This window comes from Odontesthes bonariensis, chromosome 14 (genome assembly GCF_027942865.1).
Source record: "Odontesthes bonariensis isolate fOdoBon6 chromosome 14, fOdoBon6.hap1, whole genome shotgun sequence".
Classification (NCBI taxonomy): domain Eukaryota; kingdom Metazoa; phylum Chordata; class Actinopteri; order Atheriniformes; family Atherinopsidae; genus Odontesthes; species Odontesthes bonariensis.
Window position 1 is genome coordinate 30,898,373 of NC_134519.1, and position 24,015 is coordinate 30,922,387.

General features: G+C 44.0%; 1 protein-coding gene across 3 annotated transcripts in view; it reads left to right on the forward strand.

The window, feature by feature from the left end:
• tbl1xr1b (TBL1X/Y related 1b) overlaps window positions 1-22,086 on the forward strand; it is a 39,313-nt gene extending 17,227 nt beyond the window's left edge. For all 3 annotated transcript variants that reach the window (XM_075484001.1, XM_075484002.1, XM_075484003.1), the window contains exons 8-16: window positions 94-157; window positions 239-336; window positions 2,867-2,927; window positions 3,521-3,642; window positions 3,885-3,959; window positions 4,116-4,243; window positions 10,080-10,245; window positions 10,360-10,461; window positions 19,581-22,086. In XM_075484001.1, the coding sequence (XP_075340116.1) occupies window positions 94-157; window positions 239-336; window positions 2,867-2,927; window positions 3,521-3,642; window positions 3,885-3,959; window positions 4,116-4,243; window positions 10,080-10,245; window positions 10,360-10,461; window positions 19,581-19,607 (843 nt within the window). In that variant the 3' untranslated portion in view covers window positions 19,608-22,086. The remainder of the gene's footprint in view (window positions 1-93; window positions 158-238; window positions 337-2,866; window positions 2,928-3,520; window positions 3,643-3,884; window positions 3,960-4,115; window positions 4,244-10,079; window positions 10,246-10,359; window positions 10,462-19,580) is intronic.
• Window positions 22,087-24,015: the final 1,929 nt, after the last annotated feature.

Sequence of the window (24,015 nt, forward strand, 5' to 3'; positions counted from 1 at the left end):
TGTGAGGTTGGATGTAAAACATGCTGATGAAACTGAAGCAGATCCGATGCCACCGATTCAACCTAACCAGAATCATTTGTGTCTTTATTCCAGAGTGAGGGCACATTGTTGGCAACGGGCTCATATGATGGCTTTGCTAGAATCTGGACAAAAGATGGTAACTCTCACTCCCTCTGTCACATGATAGCTTTGGCAGAAGAAATGTGTGGTCTTGTGGTAAGATGCGTTCTGTTTTCAGGTAACCTGGCCAGTACTTTGGGCCAGCATAAAGGCCCTATATTTGCACTCAAATGGAATAAGAAAGGAAACTTTATCCTCAGTGCTGGTGTAGACAAGGTAAGACATATTGATTTTAGCTAAAATTTAGCTGCACATGGTGATTTTGGGTTTAATATCAATGTAAAAAGATTTCCTCCAGTTTTTGCTTACTGGTCTGAAACAATGAAGCCATTTAAGGACATATTTAATTTCTAATGGTCATTTTCCAAACCACTTACTATCACAGTTTTAATGATAACCATAAAGATGACTGTATGTTACAACCCAATTTGCTTTACGATGATTAGATTAAGATTAATCCCTGTAAAACTCAGTTGAAGAAAGGGAAGGTGTTCTTTAAATGCGTCGTGCATGAGGCCACAGTCAAATGTGTGTACTGCCCTCCGTGATTGCATATCAGGATCTTTTTTTACTTTTCACCTAAGCAAGAGAGAACAGAGGCGTGCTGCCACAGTGACAGCAGTGTTTTCTACATTGGTCAACATTGCCATCTAGTGTAGTGAAGTATAATGACACTTGCAGCCATGTGAAAAAGAAAGTACAATTCTATGTAAACTAAACTAAAGTACAGAAGCAGCGTGAGGAAAATTAGGTCCAGCTTCACTGTTTCCGTAGAAATGAGGATGGTAAACAACAGCCAGGTGCTGCCCATCAGATGCACTTCATTATTTGATCGGGTTTTGTTTTTTTGTCAGTTGTGCATTTTTCTCTATCACACACATTCATACACCTATGGACACAATGTGGGATTTAGTGTCTTGCCAAAGGACACTTCCGGTGGTCCGGGGAAGCCAGGACTCTCACCCCCGACCTTCCACTTGGCAGACGGCTGCTCCTCAGCTACAGCCACCTGTTTGTGACCGTTGCAGCGTTAAAGCTTAACAGTTTTGCACTCATTACAGTACACACATCCTTACGTCTGTATAAAGAAAAAAATTAGAAAACCAGCTTTCGTGAATCTATTCTTTAATTCAGAATTAGTATCCCACTCAGCATACTTTATTTCTTTAAATGCTGTAAATTCAATTCACTGTCATAACCGAAAACAGTATAATGAATGACAAAAGAAAAAACGATGTCTCATTCTTTAATGAGATGCCTTTCTAGAAGTCATATGGACTTATTGACAACAATGGGTAAAAAGTGGACAGGAAATGCTTGTGTACTTGCACATCTGTATGTGTAGATGTGCCTTATGAATGAACATATTAAAACACAGCGATGCTGAAGTGAATTAGTTCACGACATGATATAATTCCTCAAGCTGCAGACAGCGTAGAGAGTGAAAGTCTGTCAGAGTACAGTCTGTAGATGGCAGTGTGGTAACATGGTGAATACTATACTCTGGTGACTTAAGTAGGCACTTTACAGTCTTCCCTTCAGAACAGCAAGTTAAGAGTTGCACCAAACTAACCAGTTTCACTTGTGTTTTTACAGCATGTAATTTGTGTGATGATTACAACACATTCACCTTTGGTTTTAGACACTCAGTGTTTGGATACCCTTGAGCAGGATGTGGGATGTCAGTGCTATCTCGGAGTAGGAGGGTGAGGAGAAACAGAGCTCAGCCTTGGGACCGTTTGGATGTAAATCAGAAAGTGGGATTTAGAGTTGGATCAAAAATGTTCCATTTGATCCCCACAAAAGTGCATGGTCCTGAATTCCAATAAATGACAAGTGAGAATTCTCCTTATTTCCAAGACATCGGATTTAACTTTCCTTATCTGAGGTTATAAAAGCATATAGAAGGCCTTTTATTGATCTTTTATATCTCTGTCAGTGTGTGAAATTTCAACGAGACAGAGAGAAAGGAAATCAGCTTGAACAAGTTTTTTTTTTTGGCTTTTATATCAGGCACATCCCCGAGAGTTTTTTTTATCCTGAAAGGCTGATGATTTGGGCTTGATCTGCAGCCACAGGACCTGGACACCTTGCAGTGATTGAGTCCACCATGAACTCTGTGTACCAAAGTATTCTGGAGTCTTGACAGTTAAAGCTTGGCTGAAACTGGATCATACAACAGGACAATGATCCCAAACACAGCAGAATGAAATTCTGTAGTGGGACCTTTAAGAGAGATGCACATAAATAAATGTCTGTAAACCTCAGTGAACTAAAGCAACATCATAAAGAAGAGTTGGCCAAAAATCTTCCGCAACAATGTGAGAGACTGATGAAGTCCTGTAGAAAATGATCACTTCAAATTATTGCTGCTAAAGGGGGTTCCATAAGCTGTTGTTCACACACTGCTTCAGCATTTTGGCTCAGTTTTTGTTAAATAATGACAGCGTGTCATACGTCATGTGTTGTAGTTCATTTTAGGTCGTATTTAGCTCATTTTAAGACCTAGAAAAAAAACAGAGGGTTTTTTTAAATTTTGTCCTGACTTGGAAGTTTATGAAAAGCCTCAGCTGTCTGAGAGATATATTAACTACCCCGTGTTGCTCTGTACTTGTGCACAATATACAGACGCCCTGAGCATGACTTCAAGAGTTTATTTCTGGAAGAATCTGTGTATTGTGTTGTGCTGATCTCCTAAACTAGACGGTGCTGGTTTATGTGAGTGATGAAAATGTTCTTCACACAGACGACGATTATCTGGGACGCACACACGGGAGAAGCAAAGCAGCAGTTTCCTTTCCATTCGGGTGAGTGACAGGAGTCGGCTGGTTTGTTCCACATGACTTTGTTTTTAGACAGATTTTACCTTTTGTTTTATGTTTTTTATGTTTATACATTTGGCAGATGCTTTTATCCAAAGTGACTTACAGGTAGGCAGGTAGGGTAAGGGGGTCTTGCCTAAGGACCCCTACTGGAGGTAGTACCTTTCATGCAGGGGATCTGAACCCAGGTCACCAACACGAAAGGTGGCAATCTTACCACGACACTATCCAGTATTTGCTGAACTGCAGCAAGACTCAACTAATAATAAATACAGTTTTTGTCTGACTTTAAGTCTTTCTCCACGTTATGACTGATATGTTTGATCCTGCCATTTAACAACTATACCGTCACATCTTTTGCATCAAATGTGCATTTTGGTGGGGTGGATTCTCACTCTGTCTGAGAACCTTAAAGTATTGTTTCCCAAAAAAAAGGTTTTTCATTTAAAAACAAATAACGGCACGTATAGTATTTTTAGGTACAAGTTATTGTGAGATCCAGTGTAGCAATAAGAAAAGTAAACTCGTGTTCTGGCTCGATATGCAGCAGCACTGAGTGTGTCTCTGCCTCCCAACAGCACCTGCTCTGGATGTAGACTGGCAGAGCAATAACACCTTTGCCTCCTGCAGCACGGACATGTGCATCCATGTGTGTAAGCTGGGTCAGGACAGACCTGTCAAGACATTCCAGGGACACACGGTAAAACAGCACTCACAAGGAGGGAATCCAAATTCTCCCGATTTACTCCCGTTCTGTCATACATGCTTTGATTCTGCATCGCTGTAGTTTCTGATCAGTTCTAAAGCTGTTCGATCGCATTCATTTGAACTCATTACGCTGTTCGGACATTGGCATTGAATTTGAATTCTTGGTTTAAGGCCTTCTGCACAAAGCATTTCTGAACTTGCTGCTTTTGTTTGCTCTAATCTTGCTCATTGTAGAACGAGGTGAACGCCATCAAGTGGGATCCCACTGGGAGCTTGCTGGCCTCCTGCTCTGATGACATGACACTTAAGGTCAGTTCACAAAACAAGCCGGTGTCGTGGATATCACCAAAGGGCTGAGAAGTACAAAACTCATTGTGAACATCATGTTAGACAAACTCCCTTTTTTGTTTGTTTGTTTGTTTGTTTTTTGCTTATTTCCTCTACTCTTATTTCTTTCTGTGATAGATCTGGAGTATGAAGCAGGACTCATGTGTCCATGACCTACAGGCTCACAGTAAAGAAATCTACACCATCAAGTGGAGCCCCACGGGCCCCGGGACCAACAACCCCAGTGCAAACCTCATGCTGGCCAGGTAAGGGGTACAAAGTGAGACTTTCCTTCTTTTTACTTCATCAGGCATTTGACATGATCTACAACATGGCAGTTCTGTATTCATAGAAGGTGGGTCATAGAAATATGATGCATGGTACCACGAGGTAGAAAATGTAGGTCCATCTGACTCTGATGGGGATGATTCTGCATCGATAAAGAAACAACACAAATGGGGTATTTTTCCAGCCTTAGAGGAACAAGAAAGTTGGACGCAATGTTACGTTACGTACAACTGCTGTAAAACAGAAGAAAAAAAAGTGTAGCTCCAATGTCATGCAGCTGAACTCACTTTGGATTGTTTTAACACATTTGAAAGCACAAACAAACAGTGGTAATACAGCAAATATGTGGAACCTTGAGAGGGGTTTTCACCCGACCAAAGATATGTAACCACAGGAAACACACAGACAGCCAGCACAACTTAGCAGTCATGAATTAACTGATGTTAACTTTCTGCTCCACATCTGTGGCAGCTCTCAGAGATGAGGATCTGTGGCCATATTTGGTTGTAGAACCCTGAGTTTAGTCAGCAGGTAAAGTTCTTGGAGCCACAGTATTGGCAGACTAGGCTCTACAGAAACGGCTCTATCAGCACTTGACAACCAAATTCAAGTCCAGCCTTGTTTTGATGGTAATATGTTGCTACCACCACATGGTGGCACTAATGTGCAGTTTGCCAGTCGCCATGAAAACATAACAAGAGGCTGCCTCCACTGCTGCTACGATACAGCTTATCTAGCACCAAGCATAGATCCTAATAACGAATCGGGCTCTTTTTTTTTTTTCTTTAACAATGTTTAAAACAGTTATAGCATTGCTATTCTAAAATGTGATAACAAAATAAATGAGCATTGATAAAATGAATTTCACTTAAAATGTTCTTCCCTTGTATGGCTGGGAAAGTGAAAAAAAGAAACATACGAAGAACAAATAAAGAGTAGACTATATATTTCCTCTGACAAGAGTCCCATAAAATGACATCAGGTGCATCTTTAGAAACGTAAATGGTTGAACCGTAGTCATAATCTGATGAGATTCGCAGCTCTGACCGTACTGTCAGATTTTGGCATGTCCCGGTTAGGAGATTTATTTTCAGTGCCCATCACTGTCCTGCCTTTCAGTGGCTGTAGTCAAAACACTTTCTAAAACGTATGTGAATGAGAGCTTTATTGGAAAGTCGGCTGTGTTAATACACTGTATATGTGACCTGAGTGAGTTGGACCTTAAAGGACAAACAGGATAAATGCGTTGACTTAAGGCGGAGTTACAGTTGACGCGTCGCTCACGGCGGTTTTGGCCCGTGACGACAAAATGACGTTTTAGTCCTGGCGCTTGCCTTGAAAAGACGGCGCAGCGCGTTGTCGTGCACCAGTCGATTTTTGCAACTTGGCTGTACCGGATGTACCAATTTGAGACCAGGCTCAGTCAGGAGGTGCGTTTGTTCAGGCACCTGTACGAGACTGCAGTGAAACAGCACAGGGACCACGTAAACTCCCAAAACTGAACAGAGATTGGCAGAACTTTGGGGAAAGAGGGAGAGTTCTGTAAGAATGTGTGGAAGAAGCTACGGGACAGATACGTGAAGGCAAAGGAGAGGGCAGAGACTCCAAGTGGTGATGCCGGGGGCTTCAGACCTTCACCTCTATTGACTGAATTAAAAATTTTAAATTATCCAGATACTGCAGCAGTATCATTGATGACAGTATTCCTGCTCTTGACAGTGGCATTGTTTTCTTCTCGACTTTCGTGGTTGTAGAGTAGCGGTAACCTTCACGTAGCAGCGCCACCTCTGTGACGGAGAAAATTGCAACTACTGGCGCATCGACTTGCACTACTATATATTGCCGGCACGAAATCGTGACGTCATCAACACCGCTCGCGCTAGCAGACGCAGCAACCACGCTAGAGCCTTTATGTATGGCTGTATAGGGAGCACTTAGATTTGGAAAGGGGCAAGAGTATGGAGGAACCTACCGGAATTGCTAAAATTGTCTTTATTTTATTTACTATTTACAGTTAAAGGCTAACACCTTTGGAGTCATTTATCTATTTTAACAGTGAATTCTCTCGATACCACTGTACCGCCTGAAAATGAGAAGAAGAGGGCAGACCTTACTTTGGTCGACACTTAGCCCAGTTAGTTTGAACACACCAGGTTGATGGCCAGCGGTGTCCAAGTGGTTTCTCTCAGTTCCGCCGTCTCTGGGCCTTTCTTGGTTGTGGATGACTTTCCGTGGACTTTCACGTTTCCTGGGAAGGTCTCTCTTGTCCACCAGGGGCTTCTCTTCGCCGAGGAGACGGAAGGGTGACGCGGGCTTTCTTTTGTAGGAAAAACTATGTGATAACGTATGCAGCAGCGTCTTTGATAGTCTAAATAAAGATGGTTTTTCAGAGAGGGGTGGCTAAAATGATTTGCTGAGATATCTATTTGAAGCATTTCAGCATTTTATTCCTATTGTCTGTTAGAAGTTGACACAGTTGATTCTGTTTTCGATTAAGATTCAAGATTTAGATTTATTGTCATTTGTACAGAGACACTGGGTCATACTGTACATTGAAATTCTTGGTGACGAAGCGTCGCCAACAGCATTAAATAAATTGAGAAGGGTTAATGAAAACCAAGGAAGAAGATAAAGTAGAAAAATTGTGCATAAAAAGACAAAACAAATTTAACTGTGCATAAAAATTAAAGTGAAATGTGCGACTATCTCTCTCTATATATATATATATATATATATATATATACACACACACACACACACACACACACACACACACAGGTGAGAATATGTACATAACTAAAGTGGCTGAGTGCCAATGAGTTACTGGTTGAGTAGCCTGATGGCCTGGGGGAAGAAACTGTTCTTTAATCTGCTAGTCCGAGCCCGGATGCTCCGGTAGCATCTACCAGATGGCAGAAGGTTGAACAGTCCATATGAGGGGTGGCTATGGTCCTTGGTGATTTTCCGTGCTTTTCTCAGTTATCTTGTGTAGGGATGTCGAAATTTAAAAAAAGTCTTGACCAACCACTGAGCCTGATTAGTCGATTAATGTCGGTCACCGAAAATTCTATAAGTGCCATTTATGATATCTGTGTCCTGTCGTGCGTCTTTCTCTGCCGACTGGTTAGGCTCCCACCACACAATTAATGTTGGTTCGTGCCCTTGGTATTATACATTTTCCCCAATCATTGACCACTAGTTCTAGGCGTACTTGTGGAGGAATAAGGGTTTTGGGTAGAAAAATAATTGCTGTGCCTGCGCAGACACGCACAGCCACACATTACGCGCAACGGCGCCCTTCCAGTCACTGTACTTTTTAAACACGAATCAAACGCGGCACCGAACTCGGGCTGTTAAAAGCCCCCGTTACAAAGTCACAAACAGAGAAGGGTGCATTTGCCGGTGTTACAGGAAAGTAGGTTAACCAATGACTTCGTTAAAAAAAAAACTTACCGAATGCCAACAGCCTCTGTGGCGTAGCTAGATGCTGCACAAAATCCTTTGCAATAAGTTCCTGTCGTCTTGCTATTTAAGTGCAGATGAATATATCACAACAAGTAGGCTAAGTTAGTCTTGTGTCTTTTGCCATTACAGTTTTACAATTATTATTATGTTGTAGTCCACACGCAGCCACATTGGCTTTATTTAGGTTAATAGTGGCGATTTTTTTTTTTTTTTATTTATTTATTTATTTTTTTTTTTTTTATTTTTTTTTTTTTTTAACTGCGCAGACAGGACCCGTCATATACGGCGTACAAGTTGCAACCGGTGTAAGAGAGGACCTCTGAGGAGGGCTCTATGTGAGCTCTGCTGCGGTTGTTCTTCCATCGTGGGATGGCTCATGCTCACATAACATTTCTAAAGATATAGTGAGTTTTTTTTTTTTTTTTTTTTTAAACCGACGGCAGAAAAATTCTAACCGAACGACGTTGATTCGGTCAACCATCAGTCATACGGTCATCGGTTAACATCCCTAATCTTGTGTGGTAGATGCCTTGCACGGGGGGGAGGGAGGAGCTGGTGATGCGCTCGGCTGTCTTCACCACCCTCTGGAGGGCCTTACGGTTCTCAGCAGAGCAGCTGCCGAACCATGCAGTGATGCAGCCAGAGAGGATGCTCTCGATGGTGCATCTATAAAAGTTAGTGAGGGTTTTTGTAGACATGCCAAACTTCTTGAGTCTCCTCAGAAAATAAAGGCGCTTCTGGGCAGTTTTCACTGTCATGTCAGAATGTCTACTCCAGGTTAGGTCATCGCTGATGTGCACACCGAGGAATTTGAAATGGGAAACCCTCTCCACCTCAGCCCCGTTGATGTGAATGGGGGCGTGCCCCTCCTGCCGTTTCCTATAGTCCACAATCATTTCCTTCGTTTTGCTGACGTTGAGAGAAAGGTTGTTCTCTTGGCACCAGGTAGCCAAGGTACTGACCTCCTCCCTGTAGGCAGTCTCATCGTTGTTGGAGATGAGACCCAGGACGGTGGTGTCATCAGCAAATTTGATGATGACGTTGGAGCTTAAAGTGGCCACACAGTCATGTGTGATCAGGGTGTAGAGCAGGGGGCTGAGCACGCAGCCATGGGGGGCTCCAGTCCTCAGGGTAAGTTCGGAGGAGGTGAGGTTCCCCATTCTCACCACTTGGGGCCTGCCCGTCAGGAACTTCAGGATCCAGTTACAGATGGAGTTGTTAAGACCCAGGATCTTGAGCTTGGGGACGAGCTTGGCGGGCACAATCGTGTTGAATGCAGAGATATAATCCACAAACAGCATCCTCACGTATGTGCCCACTTTATCCAAGTGGGAGAGGGCGGTGCACCGTCAGTGCGATGGTGTCATCAGTTGATCTGTTTCGCCTGTAGGCGAATTGAAGAGGGTCCAGGGTGTCGGGAGGGAGGAGCAGATGTGTGTCCTGTCTAGCCGCTCGAAGCACTTCATGATGGTAGAGGTCAGTGCTACAGGACGGTAGTCATTCACGCAGGAGATGGAGGGTTGCTTGGGGACAGGAACAATGGTGGTCTGCTTGAAGCTGGTGGGAACCACAGACCGACTCAGGGAGAGGTTGAAGATGGAGGAGAATACCCCCCCAGCTGGTCGGCGCACGCTCTGAGGACTCGGCCTGGGATGCCATCCGGCCCTGCTGCCTTCTGTGGGTTAACTCTTTTGAAGGCTCTCCTCACGTTGGTCGTGGACAGGGTCAGCGTGCGATCGTCCTGGTCCTCAGCTAGCCTCACTGCAGGGGTGTCGTTGCTCGCCTCAAACCGAGCGTAGAAGGTGTTGAGTTCGTCTGGGAGAGAGGCGGCGGGCGGGGTATCACTGCTAGTCCTTCCTCTGTAGCCTGTGATGGTGCATAGTCTACTCCACATGCGTCTGGGGTCAGGGTTGTCTATAGGCGGGGAGAAGCAGTATGGAAATGTGGTCTGACTTTCCAAAGGCAGGGCGGGGGAGGGGTGTGTAGCTGCCCCGCAGTAGGCTCGACAATGGTCGAGAGTCTGGTCACCACGAGTTGATAAAGTTAATGTGCTGGTGATATTTAGGCAAAACTTTCCTCATCATAGCTCTATTGTAGTCACCCACAACCATAAAAGCTGCCTCATGGATTACAGATGGTAAGCAACTGTGTTGATACTGTAAACTTTCTAAAGCTGTGTGATGTACTTTTTCCTCATTGATAAACGGGTCAAGAATCCATCCGGCAATTGTTGAAGAGCCACATCGATGATGGAATTGCCATCAATAAAATCTTATCAGTTTCCATCCCTACACACTTCTGATTCATGACATCAGGCTTACTTGGAACTCTCCTGTCTTCTCTCTGTAGTGCATCGTTTGACTCAACCGTGCGTCTCTGGGACGTGGAGCGCGGCGTGTGTATTCACACACTGACCCGCCACCAGGAGCCCGTCTACAGCGTGGCCTTCAGCCCTGATGGCAGGCACCTTGCCAGCGGATCTTTTGACAAATGTGTCCACATCTGGAACACTCAGGTTATACAGTGCTTCATTCACTGACCGAACCACACGAAAATAAACACGAAGAAACACTGATCAAGTTGTTGCCGACAAGTGGTAAGTCTGAGTTTTTTGTGTGTTTGTCTTCAGACGGGTGCTTTAGTCCACAGCTACCGAGGGACAGGGGGGATCTTTGAGGTGTGCTGGAATGCCACAGGGGACAAAGTAGGAGCCAGCGCGTCAGACGGAACGGTGAGTTTTGCTGCCTGACTTTCAAACAAACCTTTATACCAGGCACACGTGCGTGTGTTTGCTCTGTGTTTTAAAAGGTTGACATGGATGAGTCAATGCTATGAAATGCCTTAAAAGCTCCCACCAACTCCTACCCAGTGAGAGCAGAATATGGTTTTCTGCTGTAAAAGTAGGTTTGTGTGGTCTGCCACCTGCACAACGGAGAGGGACGAGCAGAGCAGCTGCTGCCACACAGCTACTGACAAATGCGGGCCAAGGCTCAAGGCATTCTGCCATTTCTGCCATTGTTCCGAGTGTTCATTTTATTTTAGACCGAATCTTGAGCAGCAGGGTTATGAAAGTGTCTGCAGATGAACAAATAGTTCTTGGCCCTGTCACAAAATGAGGTTGCGGTTGAGGAATTCCCCCTGCTGTGAGTCTGGGCGGCTCAATATCGCGGTATGCGATATTCAGGCATGAAAATCCCTCACCTTTCGGCGAAATTCGCCGTTTTGGTCCCAAAATAGGTGACTTGTGTGAATCATGTAAATCCGAAGAGTTTTTTTTTTTGGGGGGGGTACATCCACTGACGCATACAAATGGTTACAGCCAATCGAGATTAATAGCTATTAATAACTAGCGCTTCTTTTCTATTGGTGTTCTGATCAGCTGGTACAACCCACTCCTGGTTGCCAGTCCTCGCTTACGAATATTCCACTGATTCATTACATTACATTACATTACGGTCATTTTGCAGACGCTCTTAACCAAAGCGACTTACAATAAGTGCATTCAACATCGGTAGGCAAAAGAACTTCAGGTCACAAGAAATCATAAGTGCATTTCCTTCCAATACCAAACAGCTAAGAGCAAAACTAGTGCTAGAGTAAGTGCGATAAGTCAGATACCTCAGCCTCTCACCAACTGCACACCAGTCACAGCGGGGTGGGGATGCAAACCCTGGTTTGGGTAGGGGAAGAAATAAAAGAGGTAAGAAAAGCAGGAATGGGATGCAAACCCTGGTTCGGGTAGGGGAAGAAATAAAAGAGGTAAGAAAAGCAGGAATGGGATTCAAACCCTGGTTCGGGTAGGGGGTAATGAAAATATAGAGGGTGCCAGTGGTGGAGGAAACAATAAGTGCGTAAGGAACTAGGACAGAGGAGGGTAGTTTTCCTTGAAGAGGTGGGTTTTCAGCCTGCGGCGAAAGATGGGCAGCGACTCAGCTGTCCTGATATCAGTCGGGAGATCGTTCCACCATCGGGGTGCCAGAACAGAGAAAAGCCGTGACCGTGTCGATCGTGCGCAGGGACCCCTGAGTGACGGGGCAGCCAGGCGCCTGGTGGCCGCAGAGCGAAGTGGTTGGGCAGGGGTGTAGGGCTTGACCATAGCCTGGAGGTATGAGTCTTAAACTGGATGCGAGCAGCTACAGGGAGCCAGTGTAGAGAGCGGAGAAGGGGAGTGGTGTGGGAGAACTTGGGGAGGTTGAAGACCAGACGAGCTTTCTGAACCAGCTCCAGAGGTCTGATGGCAGAAGCCGGGGCGCCAGCAAGGAGGGAGTTCCTTAGTCCAGGCGGGAGATGACAAGAGCCTGGATGAGCACCTGTGCTGCCTTGTCGGTGAGGAAGGGGCGAATCCTCCAGATGTTGTAGAGGAGGAATCGGCAGGAACGGGTCACTGATGCGATGTTTGGCGAGAACGACAGTTGGTCGTCCAGGGTCACACCCAGATTCCTCGCGGTCCGGGTTGATGTCACCACAGAGTCATCCATGGTGATGGCCATGTCTCTGAATGGGCAGCCCTTCCCCGGGAGAAACACCAGCTCAGTCTTGTCCAGGTTGGGCTTAAGGTGGTGCATCGACATCCACCCCGAGATGTCTGCCAGGCACGCAGCAATGCGTGCTTCCACTTGGGTGTCAGAAGGGGGAAAAGACAGAATCAGCTGGGTGTCGTCTGCATAGCAGTGGTAGGAAAAGTTATGGGAGTGGATGACAGAACCAAGAGATGATGTGTAGAGGGAGAAAAGAAGAGGACCCAGGACCGAACCTTGGGGAACCCCGGTGGTGAGCCTACGTGGCTTCGACACAGACCCTCTCAGTGTGACCTGGTAGAAGCGATCTGTCAGGTAGGATGAGAACATGGAGAGTGCAGAGCCCGAAACCCCCATTCCCTCCAGGGTAGAGAGAAGGATGTCGTGGTTCACTGTGTCAAATGCTGCAGAAAGGTCCAGGAGAATCAGGACAGAGGAGAGAGAGTTAGCTCGAGCAGTTTGGAGTGACTCAGTTACTGCTAGGAGGGCTGTCTCAGTTGAGTGGCCCACCTTGAACCCGGACTGGTAGGGATCCAAGAGGTTGTTCTGGTGGAGGTAAGAGGACAGTTGTTTAAAGACAGCACGTTCAAGAGTTTTGGACAGAAAGGGTAGAAGGGATACCGGTCTGTAATTCTTGATATCTGAAGGGTCAAGAGCTGGTTTCTTTAGAAGAGGAGTGACTCTGGCAGTCCTGAAAGCAGAAGGAAAAGAGCCTGATGTCAAAGATGTGTTAATGAGGTGGGTCAGGTAAGGAAGAAGATCAGGTGCAGCAGAATGAAGGAGAGGGGAAGGGACTGGGTCAAGGGAACATGTGGTGGGGCGGCTGGATGTTACAAGGTGAAGGACCTCATTTGCAGAGAGGGGAGAGAAGTGGGACAGAGAGGGAGGTGAGGGAGAAGGTGGTAGGGAGGGAGGAGTGGGAGGGCGACAGGTGTGGGTGGTGTGGACAGCTGGTAGGTGAGGTAAGGAAGATCGGATATCGTTAACCTTCTTGTCAAAGAAGTCGGCGAAATCGTCAGGGAGGAGGAGGGGAAAGGGGGTGGGGGTTGGAGGAGGGATGAGAAAGTTTGGAAGAGTTTTTTGGGGTTGGAAGCAGAAGTTTGAATTTTGTTACAGAAGAAGGCAGTTTTTGCTGCAGAGAGAGAGGAGGAAAAAGTGGAAAGGACTGGAAGGCAAGAAGGTCTTCAGGAAGTTTACTTTTCCTCCATTTGCGCTCAGCCGCCCTCACGCTCCGCCTCTCAGTACGCACTGAGTCCGACAGCCAAGGGGCAGGTGGAGCTGAGCGTGCAGGCCTGGAGGTGAGGGGACAGAGTTTGTCCAGAGAGGAGGACAGGGTGGAGAGAAGAAGATCAGTAGAAGTGTCAGGGGAAAGAAGAGAAAAAGATTCAGGGGCAGGCAGAGCAAAGAGAACAGAAGAGGAGAAGTCAGTGGGGGAGAGAGAGCGGAGATTGGGACGAGAAGATACCAAGTGGGTGGGGGGAGGTCGGGAGGGAGGGAGAAGAGAGGGAGAGGGTGTAGGACATGAAGTAGTGGTGAGAGAGATGAAGAGGAGTGACAGAGAGGTTGGCGCTAGAACAGTGCCTGGTGAAGATAAGGTCCAGTGTGTTGCCAGCCTTGTGGGTAGGAGGAGATGGGGAGAGAGCTAGGTCGAAGGAGGAGAGAAGAGAAACAAGAGGGTGAAGCTTCTCTGTCTGGATGTTGAAATCACAGAGAAGGGTGAGGCCGGAGCCATCATCAGGGAAGTGAGAGACAAGAGTGTCCAGCTCCTCCAGGAAGTCCCCAATAGGGCCTGGTGGGCGATAAACTACAGCGATGGTGAGCTTGACTGGGTGACAGACAGTGACAGCATGAAATTCAAAGGAGGAGGGAGAGAATTGCAAGAGGGAACAAAGAGAGTATTTCCAGTCCTTGGAAATCAACAGGCCAGTTAGCCTGATTAACATAGACTTTCAAATCTCTTCGAGATTCTGGTCTGACCAAGACCATAACGAATACGATTCGAAATGGCCTGGTCAACCCGCCTCCCTCGGGTTGCTACTGGTTGTGGCCAGAAAAGGCTGTGCCTAAGCTTAAGCCAATCACACCACTCTTTCCCCTGACGTATGATTTAGCTACCAGCGGGGCTAACTGGTAGATTAAACTCTTACCAAAGCCAGTAGGGAGCAAGGCGAAAACATCTTTCCTGTCAAGAAATGATTCAAGGGCTGTTCTTTGCTCGATTTTTAACGAGAATCTCCCGTCGAACACTTTCATTACAGCATCTACAGCAGTGTCAAAAGCTTGACGCTGCTCCATGTTGATATTGAATGAAGCGCTTCCGTGTACAATCCATGGGTTGAGTGGCAGTTCAACCACGTCACTACCTTGAACACGCCTCTACCCTGGGCCGTTGGCGCTGCTCAAAGTTGATTGCTTCCCGACAAAGTGGGTGGAGTTCCCATTTTTTCGGGAACTCGAATCCACCTGAATGAGCAGTTTGCCTGAGTAAGTGTAGCAGAGCCGAAGGTGTTGCGTCACTGCGAGGGCGGAGCCTGGGTACAGGCCAGTACCACCGCCCCGCCTCGCAGCTCTGGGAGTGTGAGAGAAAGAGTACACATCAGACAGAGCTGCGGGTGTGGCAGTGTTTTCTGGGGTGATCCAGGTCTCTGTAAGAGCAAGAAAGTTAAGGAAGAGCATGGATGCATAACCTGAGATAAACTCAGCCTTCTGCACAGCAGGCTGGCAGTTCCACAGCCCCCCTGCCACCACTTGCTCAACATGAGTAGAGAGAGAAGGGTGATTCAGACAGCAAAGTCACATTTTTATTGATTGACATGGCAACCTCATTTCCCGCTGGATCTAAACTGACTGATGGAAGGTAAGTCGCTTACTGTGGCAAACGTGTACATAAATGTTATTCTAACATGCGTGCTGAAAATCATGTTTAGGGCATAACACGTTATCTAGCTCATGACGGCTGCAGATGTTAAATACTAGTTGTTACCTGCTAGCCTGCTTTTGCGAGGTTAGTGATATGGAAACTAAGCTCACAGTGGTGTTGAATGGAGAAATTCCTTGTTCACGCTGGATGGTTTTAAAAAACACCAGACTTGATTTGGGCGTTTTTTGATAGTTAGAAAGCCGAGATTGTTTTTTTGTTTGGTTTTTTTTTTTCAACTGAGGAGCTCTCTTGACATGGGTTAAGAACTAGTCACTGTTCGCTACAATTTGTCTTGAACACCGTGAGAGCTAGCTAAAGCTCCGGTAGAAATGCTTAGCTCCTGTTCGCTCGATATTGTTAATACAGTTAGTGTCAAGCTTGTTTTTAACGCTACGTAACAGAAACACTGGTCGCCAGTAATGTTATTTATTGATTCATTGAAATGTAATGGTTTCAAGCCGCCTAAAAATAGCGAACACCGCCCATCTCGCTCTAAATTAAACACCAGGGTGAAATGATATCTGGTAGTCCAGTGGTTAGTTCTACCCAAATGTGAGAAACAGTGATTGGCCATTCTATTTGCTCTCAAAAGTGCTAGTGTTATGACACCACACAACTAATCTAAATTAAGAGTGACATTTACTTACGACCAATTACTGTTCTGACATCTGGGTAACCATGTTACAGAAACCAGCTCTTCTTTTAACACTGGCCCAATGGTGGTAAATTTAAGCTTAGTGTGGCTGGTAGAAAAGAAAACGTACTAGCCACTTTGTGTTTGGCTAGTAACATTAATATCTTCTTGTCATTTTGGGTGGTGGTGAAAAAAGTTAAAGGATAAGACCGGTTTTTTGACATTGGGCCCTTGATTTCACATTATAACATGATGTTCTACTCACCCCTGCTTGTTGTTGGTCATTTGGAGCTGTTCCGAAGATATTCGAGAGGCGTCTGGCTGCTCTCTTGAGATATTCGGCCATGAAACGGTTTCCTATGGGCAAGCTTATACAGGCACAAACTATGCTGTTTATAATTTATTAATTACTCTACACTAGCACTGATAACGTGGAGGTGCGTCGCTTACTTAAAAAAATCCGGGTTACTAATTTTGAATTTTAGCCGAATGAATAAATAGGCAGCAGGTCTGTGGGCTGTCTGTGGTAGTAGCACGACGAGGACGTCAGTAACACCCACTTTACGACAAAAAAATCAAAATTACAGTAACCCGGAGGAGGAGAGTAAGAATTAGGAATGCAGTTCCGAAAAGCACATTACTGACCTTACTTTATAACAGTGTGCCACTTTTATTTGCTTATTTGTTTACATGTCGGCCAGGTATTTCAAGTTGAGCTGCTGCTCATTTTTATTTTCGACATTGTTGCACTAACCTTTTTTTATTACATGATTACTTTTTTTGTTCAAGCTACCTCACAGAAGTGCTCTGTTTATAAGTGTTAAATTATATAATAAGTGAATAAAATTAAAAAAATCAGGGACATCCTGGATCTGTTTCTTCGCCGTTCTTCATTATTGTAATGAAGTATCGTATCGGGACTCGGTATCGGCAGATACTCAAAATCAAATGACTCGGACTCGGGGGCAAAACAACCTGATTGGGACATCCCTACTGCTTATTATTATTTTTTAATTAAAAGTCAACATTTAACATTATTTTTCGTTTCAGTTTATTTTGACAAATCATAATATGGAGGCTCAATGATAATTGAGTTATTAAGTGGACTTGCAGTGGGTTACAATTGGATCATAAATATAACTTCTGAAAGCTAGTTTACCATTATGAGCCGGTGCTGCGGGATTTGGAGCTCCGCTTGCGCTTTTGCCAGATCCCTCCTCTTCAGCCAGATCCCTCCTCTTCAGCCAGATCCCTCCTCTTCAGCCAGCTCTGGGAGAACACACCCACTAAGGTTTGGCACAGACCCATTGCTCGGGATGTGCGATCTTTAACGCTTGCCATTGCGTTTGTCACTGCCAGGTGTAAATTATGTCCGAAGTTTTTCAGCCACGTCCAGCTCAATTTTCTCACTGCTGCGGTGATGTTTGCCCCGTTATCCGTCGTTATGCACGCCAGCTTCTTCTCAACCAGGGACCACTCATCAAATGCACTGCGTAGAACCTCTGCGATGTTGTCGGATGTGGGATTCTGGGGCAGACACACCAGTGTTGGTCAAGTTACTTTTAAAAAGTAATTAGTTACAGTTGCTAGTTACTGCTCCCAAAAAGTAATTGAGTTAGTAACTCAGTTACCACATTGTAAAAGTAATTAGTTACTCAGCAAAGTAACTGTGGCGTTATTTTTTATGTTCTATAACGCTGTTACGTTCTATAACATCTTTAACATCAAATATGTTTATATTAACTGATTGAAGAATAAAAACACTATATACAGTCATTTAGAACAATCGGTATTTATTTGAACTCAATAGATTGCAGCCTGCCATATGATGCATAGAAATAAAAACATAAATATTGAAAATAAAATGGTGATGGTGGTCGGCTGTTTCTGACCCGAAAAATCGAGTGCTGTTTGTTTTCGAGTGGCCCCGTCTCCTTCGCTGGGGCTCACATTAGCTGCATTTGGGCTTGGGGTTGGGTTAGCAGCTGCAGAAGCAACAAGTGCTTCATATTCGCATGGGTTCATGTAAGGTGCATGATAGCGTGCATGTTACATACACATTCTTTCCTTTTATCTCCACGAGTGAGAAGTAGTGCCGGTACTTCCAGTTAGAGAACGCTACCTTTGAACTTCCCTGGCTCGTCGCCATTGTCGCTGTCTTGTGTGTGTTTAGTCGTAGTCGTCAGTGCGTGCAGTGAGACAGCGTGAGCAGGTCATCCGCCCACGCAGCCAATCATCATCGCATTTGCAACGGTGTCATCATCCCCACCCCTGCTCTCTCCAGGCAGCGTGCAGCTGATGTGTAGCCAAAAGCCTACAACCAAATTGTAGTAACGCGCCACTTTATATTCTCAGTAACTATAACGGCGTTGTAACGATGGGAAAAGTAATTAATTAGATTACCCCGTTACTGGGAAAAAAACGCCGTTAGTAACGCCGTTATACTTAAACGCTGTTACTCCCATCACTGAGAAACACCGTTTCGAGGCAGCGTGATTTAAGAGTCCAGTCTGTGGTCGGGTAATGTACAGTTAGACTCATGTAAGGAGTCATATTCACACTTGACCACATGTCAGTGGTGGCAGAGAAAAAGTCCACACTTTTGAGCTCACTTTGAACTGTATCGTACATTTTCGGCACAGCAGTTTCTGAGAAGTAAGTTTTTCCTGGCAACTCATATCGCTTGTCGAATTTCTGGAGCAGCGACTTGAATGCAGGTTTCTCCACAGTGGAAAACGGCACCATCTCCTCAACCAGATACCATGTAAGAGCGCCTGTTAGGTGTTTATGTCTGTCACTGTCTCTGCTGTACTTGGCGACTCGAGCAAAGGCTTCGCCGACACAACAGAAGTTTTAGACAGCTTAGCTTTCTTTGTCTATACCCACTGTTGTGTAATGAGCATGCACTGGAAACCATTACAAATATACTGTTTTTTCTGATCTCTTCCTGGACTTGTATCAACTTTTATTGTAGCGTCACGTGAAGCTACAGCTCCTGTTCATTGTCTGTCCACACAAACTAAACTATGACAACACGAAAAGATGCTATTTCACTGCATGCTGCGGACTGTTTAGGGACCACAATTTCTGACAGTTCTGCAATGATTAGGCTGGTTTATCTTTTTTTTTTTTTTTTTTTTCAAGTTTTTGTCAGTTTCAAAGCATCCACGCGGGAAGATCTAAGCCAAAGTCGATCAATACCCGCTGCTGCTGGTTGGAATGGTGGTTAAACATATGTGAACAAGGGCAATAGAAGAAAAGATTAAAAAAAAAAAAAAACATACAGTGTTTAGTTTTTTTCCCTCATACAGTTCTGTACCTTTCTCAGACAACTAAACCACACGAGCATATCTGCAGATCATTGTGAAAATGTGCAAGCAGCGCTCTTGTGGTAACTATTGCTCTTTCCTCTCAGCTACTAACTGAGCAGAGAAGGGGGAGTCGTAGTGCAGCAGTACCAGCGACTGTCAGACCAGTCACTAGATTAAAAAAAATAGTCTGTATAGGAGCGTCTCCTGGATTCAGCCTTATTTATCTGAGGTGCAAAGTGTTTATTATATAAAAAGGACTTTAGGGAAGCGAATTAAAGAAAACAAAAGTCCTGCTCTGTATGATGTCATCTATTTATATCTTGTCTATTTGATTACATCTTTGCTGTCTGCAGTTTTGGGTAAAAAAAAAAAATGTCTTTGTATCCTGTGCCCATGAAAGTCCTCACTTTGCAGTTTGTGGTTAAATGGGTCAAATTGTCTAACTCTATGTGGCTTCTTGCTTTACAGGTTTGTGTACTAGACCTGAGGAAATGACTCATAGGACGGAGCCATGGACCGACTACGAATGTGTACATAGCCAAATGACTGCTCCTGCCTGTCACCACACTGCTGTAGTCCTGTCAGATGCCATGGCCCACCTTCACACCAACTGCAGCGCTCCCTACATCATGTACATGCAAAGAGCATCGATCGTCCACGCCGTTTTTACGCACAGACGTCGGACATCGGGTCCGTTTGGGTCTCCACAGACCTGCAGGAAGAAAAATCTCTTGTCACACAGTGCAAACACATCGGCCCATCACAAGCAAACCAAAACCCCAGGATTCTTCTTTCTTTCTTCTTTTTTTTTATCCTTTGTATGAGAATTGTAAAGATTTTTGTTCTCTGTTGCTGTGTGCATATTGCATATGTCAGCATTTAGTGTCCTGTGGACATTGTTTTGTTGAATTTGGATTTTACTGATCTCTATTGTGTTCTTATTACATGTGGGGCGGGAGAAAGGACAAGGTGGTCCTGAGTCATGTTCCTTTTTAAATTGATGTTGGGAGTTGTTGATTGGGAGAGTCATTTCTTCACCTTTCTGCCCTCTTTAAGGCTGAAACATCCAGATGTACTGCGCAGAAGGTGAAGTTATTTAGAGTTTTTAAATGTTTTTTGGTTTTTTTTTTTACCCAATTTTGCCCTATTTCTTTATTGATCAGTGAATCAATGGGTGATCTGTGCTTTGTTAATTTCATCCCCGGAAATGGTTGTCCGGTGCCCCAAAAACACCATAAAGGTAAATTTGAGCCATGAAGAATTCAATATCTCTTGGCTGAAAGATGATCTGTGCTGTTGATGTGCAGTCAGTGGAAAGTCGCTTTTGTGTCAGTTGCTGAGTTGTAATCAGGCTAAGCTGGTGTTGTACGTATTGTTCTCTGGAGGCGAACAGAGAATAGTGTGAAACTCTTACTCGGTAGTGTGAGCAGCTTTCATGTCCAACGGTTACCTAAGTACACAGCATATGGTGTGCCGTTGTCAGGCAGCCATTGCCCTGCGTAAACACACACACACACACACGGGAGACAGGCTGAACAGGCTTTTTAAAATAACTGTGGCCATTTGGCCATGCTCCAAATGATGGCGCTTTTGTTTGTTGTTTTTAGAATTTGAGTTTTGAGTCAAGTGTGCTTGTTATAAAGCCAACTGGCAGCATAAAACTGTAACAGGGGATCTGAGATATAAAACATATAAACATATTTACAGATGAATCTGAGCTATTACAGGGGGATCTTTTATACGCCACCCCTGGGCTAAAGGTGGATTTTAAAGAAACCTTCTGGATGCTTGAAACAGTCAGTCTGTGATGTATATGAGGAATGCTTTTATAAAATACCATTCAACAGTCGTAGCTGAATAGGAAAGAAAAGTCCTGTGAAAGGTGCTCTTTATTTTCTGCATTTTCAATGGCAGAACAGGGAGGGGGGCTCATTCAAGCCAATACAGCCACAATTTGATGTTCAACTTGCTGTTTAGGATTAATCAGAGCTCAAATGGATGAGGATCCGTCTGACCCCTTCAAGTTGAAACGAGGCATTCTGGGTCTTATTTGTCACCATAATGATATTCAACGATGTACTGGCAATTTTACGTTTTCATTAGAATTTCATTTTTAAAAAAATTTGTGGCAAAGTTGAAGAATATCTTGACATTTGCTTTAAATAAAGCCAGCAGTGATTGGGCTCCTTCTTAAAGACACTCGGGCTGTGGCGGCTGAATGCTCCGTGTTTGCCTTCCCACAAGTCTTCATTTCAGAAGCTTCTCAGCTTTTGTAGGAACACCATTGCTCTGAGATACAACCATTAATTCAAACAGCACCACTGTTATTTCTCCTTTTCTCTGTTTTTCCTCTGCTATAATCATAAAAATTTGCTGGATTGCAACATCTTCTCACACAGCACACGGCTGTTGTGACATATTTCAGAGGAAAGTATTCTTCCTCTTATTTTGATTCTCTTTTTTTGGATTGTTTTTCTTTATTTGTGGGACGACTGCTACAGTTTTTATAAGATTTAATCATACAGCATGTGTGCTAGTAATGCAGTGCTACTCCTGAGATGAAGTCTATGACAGTGGAATGGTGTTTTATAATGCTTTCTTTTTAGATGATCAGGTTTTTACACTGCATTCAAATGTGTTTGCTGATTGTTTGTTTCCCTGCTGTTGTTCCTACCGAAAGTACTAACGTTAATTTCATCTTTGCTATGATTGAAGGTTTTGTACTTATCAAAACTTTTGTAATGTTGATTTATTTGTAGCGACATACTCGAAATGAACAAAAACTATAGGAAGAATTTAATTGTTGGTGTATTATAACACAGAACGTGTAAATACCAATTTTCTGATTTTCGTGTCTTTTTCCCTGACCTGTTGTACTCTTTCACTCACACGGTTGCAGTCTGCAGCCTACTGATCAGACTGTTGTAATATCACTCAGATCTCAAGGTCTAGAATAAAATCTATTTTGATAATATCAATGTGTGTGCCATTTGTCTACACATGCCACTGTACTTCTTTGCAAAAGGACTTCCTGAATAGATGTCCTCTGTCTTCATCGTCTATTGAGAATGAATGTCATAGAGATTATAAATGATTATATAATCCTAGATTCGGGGTTCGTTAAGCATCTCCCTGAGGTGAGTTTTTGGAACTTGGGATGTCTGTAATACGGGCGATCACAGTATCTTATTACAGAGACTTGAACATGTTATTGGGATTAAAGGAACTGCATTAGGCTGGTTTAAGTCATATTTATCTGATAGATTTCAGTTTGTTCTTGTAAATGAAGAATCTTCCTCACACACCAGAGTAAGTCATGGAGTTCCTCAGGGTTCTGTGCTTAAACCGATTCTTTTCACTTTATACATGCTTCCATTAGGTAACATTATTAGACGGCATGGCATAAATTTCCATTGCTATGCTGATGATACTCAGCTGTACTTATCTATAAAACCAGATGAACCCAATAGGTTGGTCAGACTACAAGCATGTCTTAAAGACATAAAGACCTGGATGACTCAGAACTGACTCATAATATTGTTAAAATCAGGAACTTCTTGTCTCAAATTAATGCAGAAAAACTAGTCCATGCATTTGTTACTTCAGGATTGGACTACTGTAATTCTTTATTATTGGGCTGTCCCACATATTCTCTGAAAAGCCTTCAGTTGATCCAAAATGCTGCAGCCAGAGTTTTGGCGAGAACTAACAGGAGAGATCATATTTCTCCAGTTTTAGCTTCTCTTCATTGGCTCCCTGTTACATTCCGAATAGAATTTAAGATTCTTCTCCTCACATATAAAGCTCTTAATGACCGAGCTCCATCATATCTTAAATATCATTATAACACATTTCCCTGACAGAGCACTTCGTTCCCAAACTTTAAGTTTACTTGAGGTTCCCAGAGTTTCTAAAAGTAGAATGGGAGGCAGCGCCTTCAGTTATGACATTATTGTGGTCGTTAACTTGTGTTTCCCTGTTCCAACAAGTATCCTTTGAATGGTGTTACGTTTGTTGTTCCCTCTTTTCTGTCTTCTCAAACCCCAGCTGGTGGAGGCGGATGGCCACCCTTCCTGGTTCTGGTTCTGCCAGAGGTTTCTTCCTGTTAAAAGGGAGTCGTTCCTCTCCACAGTCGCCTCAGGCACGCTCAGGCCGGGAGATTGGACTGAAGACAAGTTTCGCTGCAATCTGTTGGTTTCTTTAGCTAGGAAATTGTTTTTGAATTGGCTCTCCATGAATTGACTGGATTATTTTGAAATTAATTAATTGGAATTAATTGAAATATGATTACAATTAATTGAACTCCAATTGGCTTGAATTGGACTATATTATTTAAGTACCTTGAGATGATATTTGTTGTAATTTGCCGCTATATAAATAAACTAAATTGAAATGAAAACTGAATTCTGGGGCAGAAATGTAATGGTGCGCTTTCAACTGAAAGTGTTTGGAAAAAGCTTTGGAAAATGTTCAGTTCAGGGCCAGTCTTTGGTCTTTGGTGCAGTCTGGTGAACACAGACTGCATTTATAAGCTATTGAGCTACTGTGTTGTCTTCTGCTGTTAGCAGGAGGATAAAGCAAAAACAATGCATGTGTCCATGAGTTAGCAATGAGACATAAAAGTCACGAGACTATTCTATTGAGTTAGGTGAAGTTGTCCAGCATGACACAGGATGCCAGTGAGCTTGTCTTTATTGTAAAAATAGTGACTGTAATTGCTCAGCAGTACTTAAGCACACAGCGTTTGTCTGGTACAAAAGAGTTTTTGGTGAAAAATAATACTGCACGTTACACTAGAGTTGTGCATGCTAGAGCCATGTGTTATCGAATAAAATCCAGAGTTTATTTGTGGATATTGGAGAACCTTACGGAAGGACAACAATGCAGCTCTTTTCCAATCAGG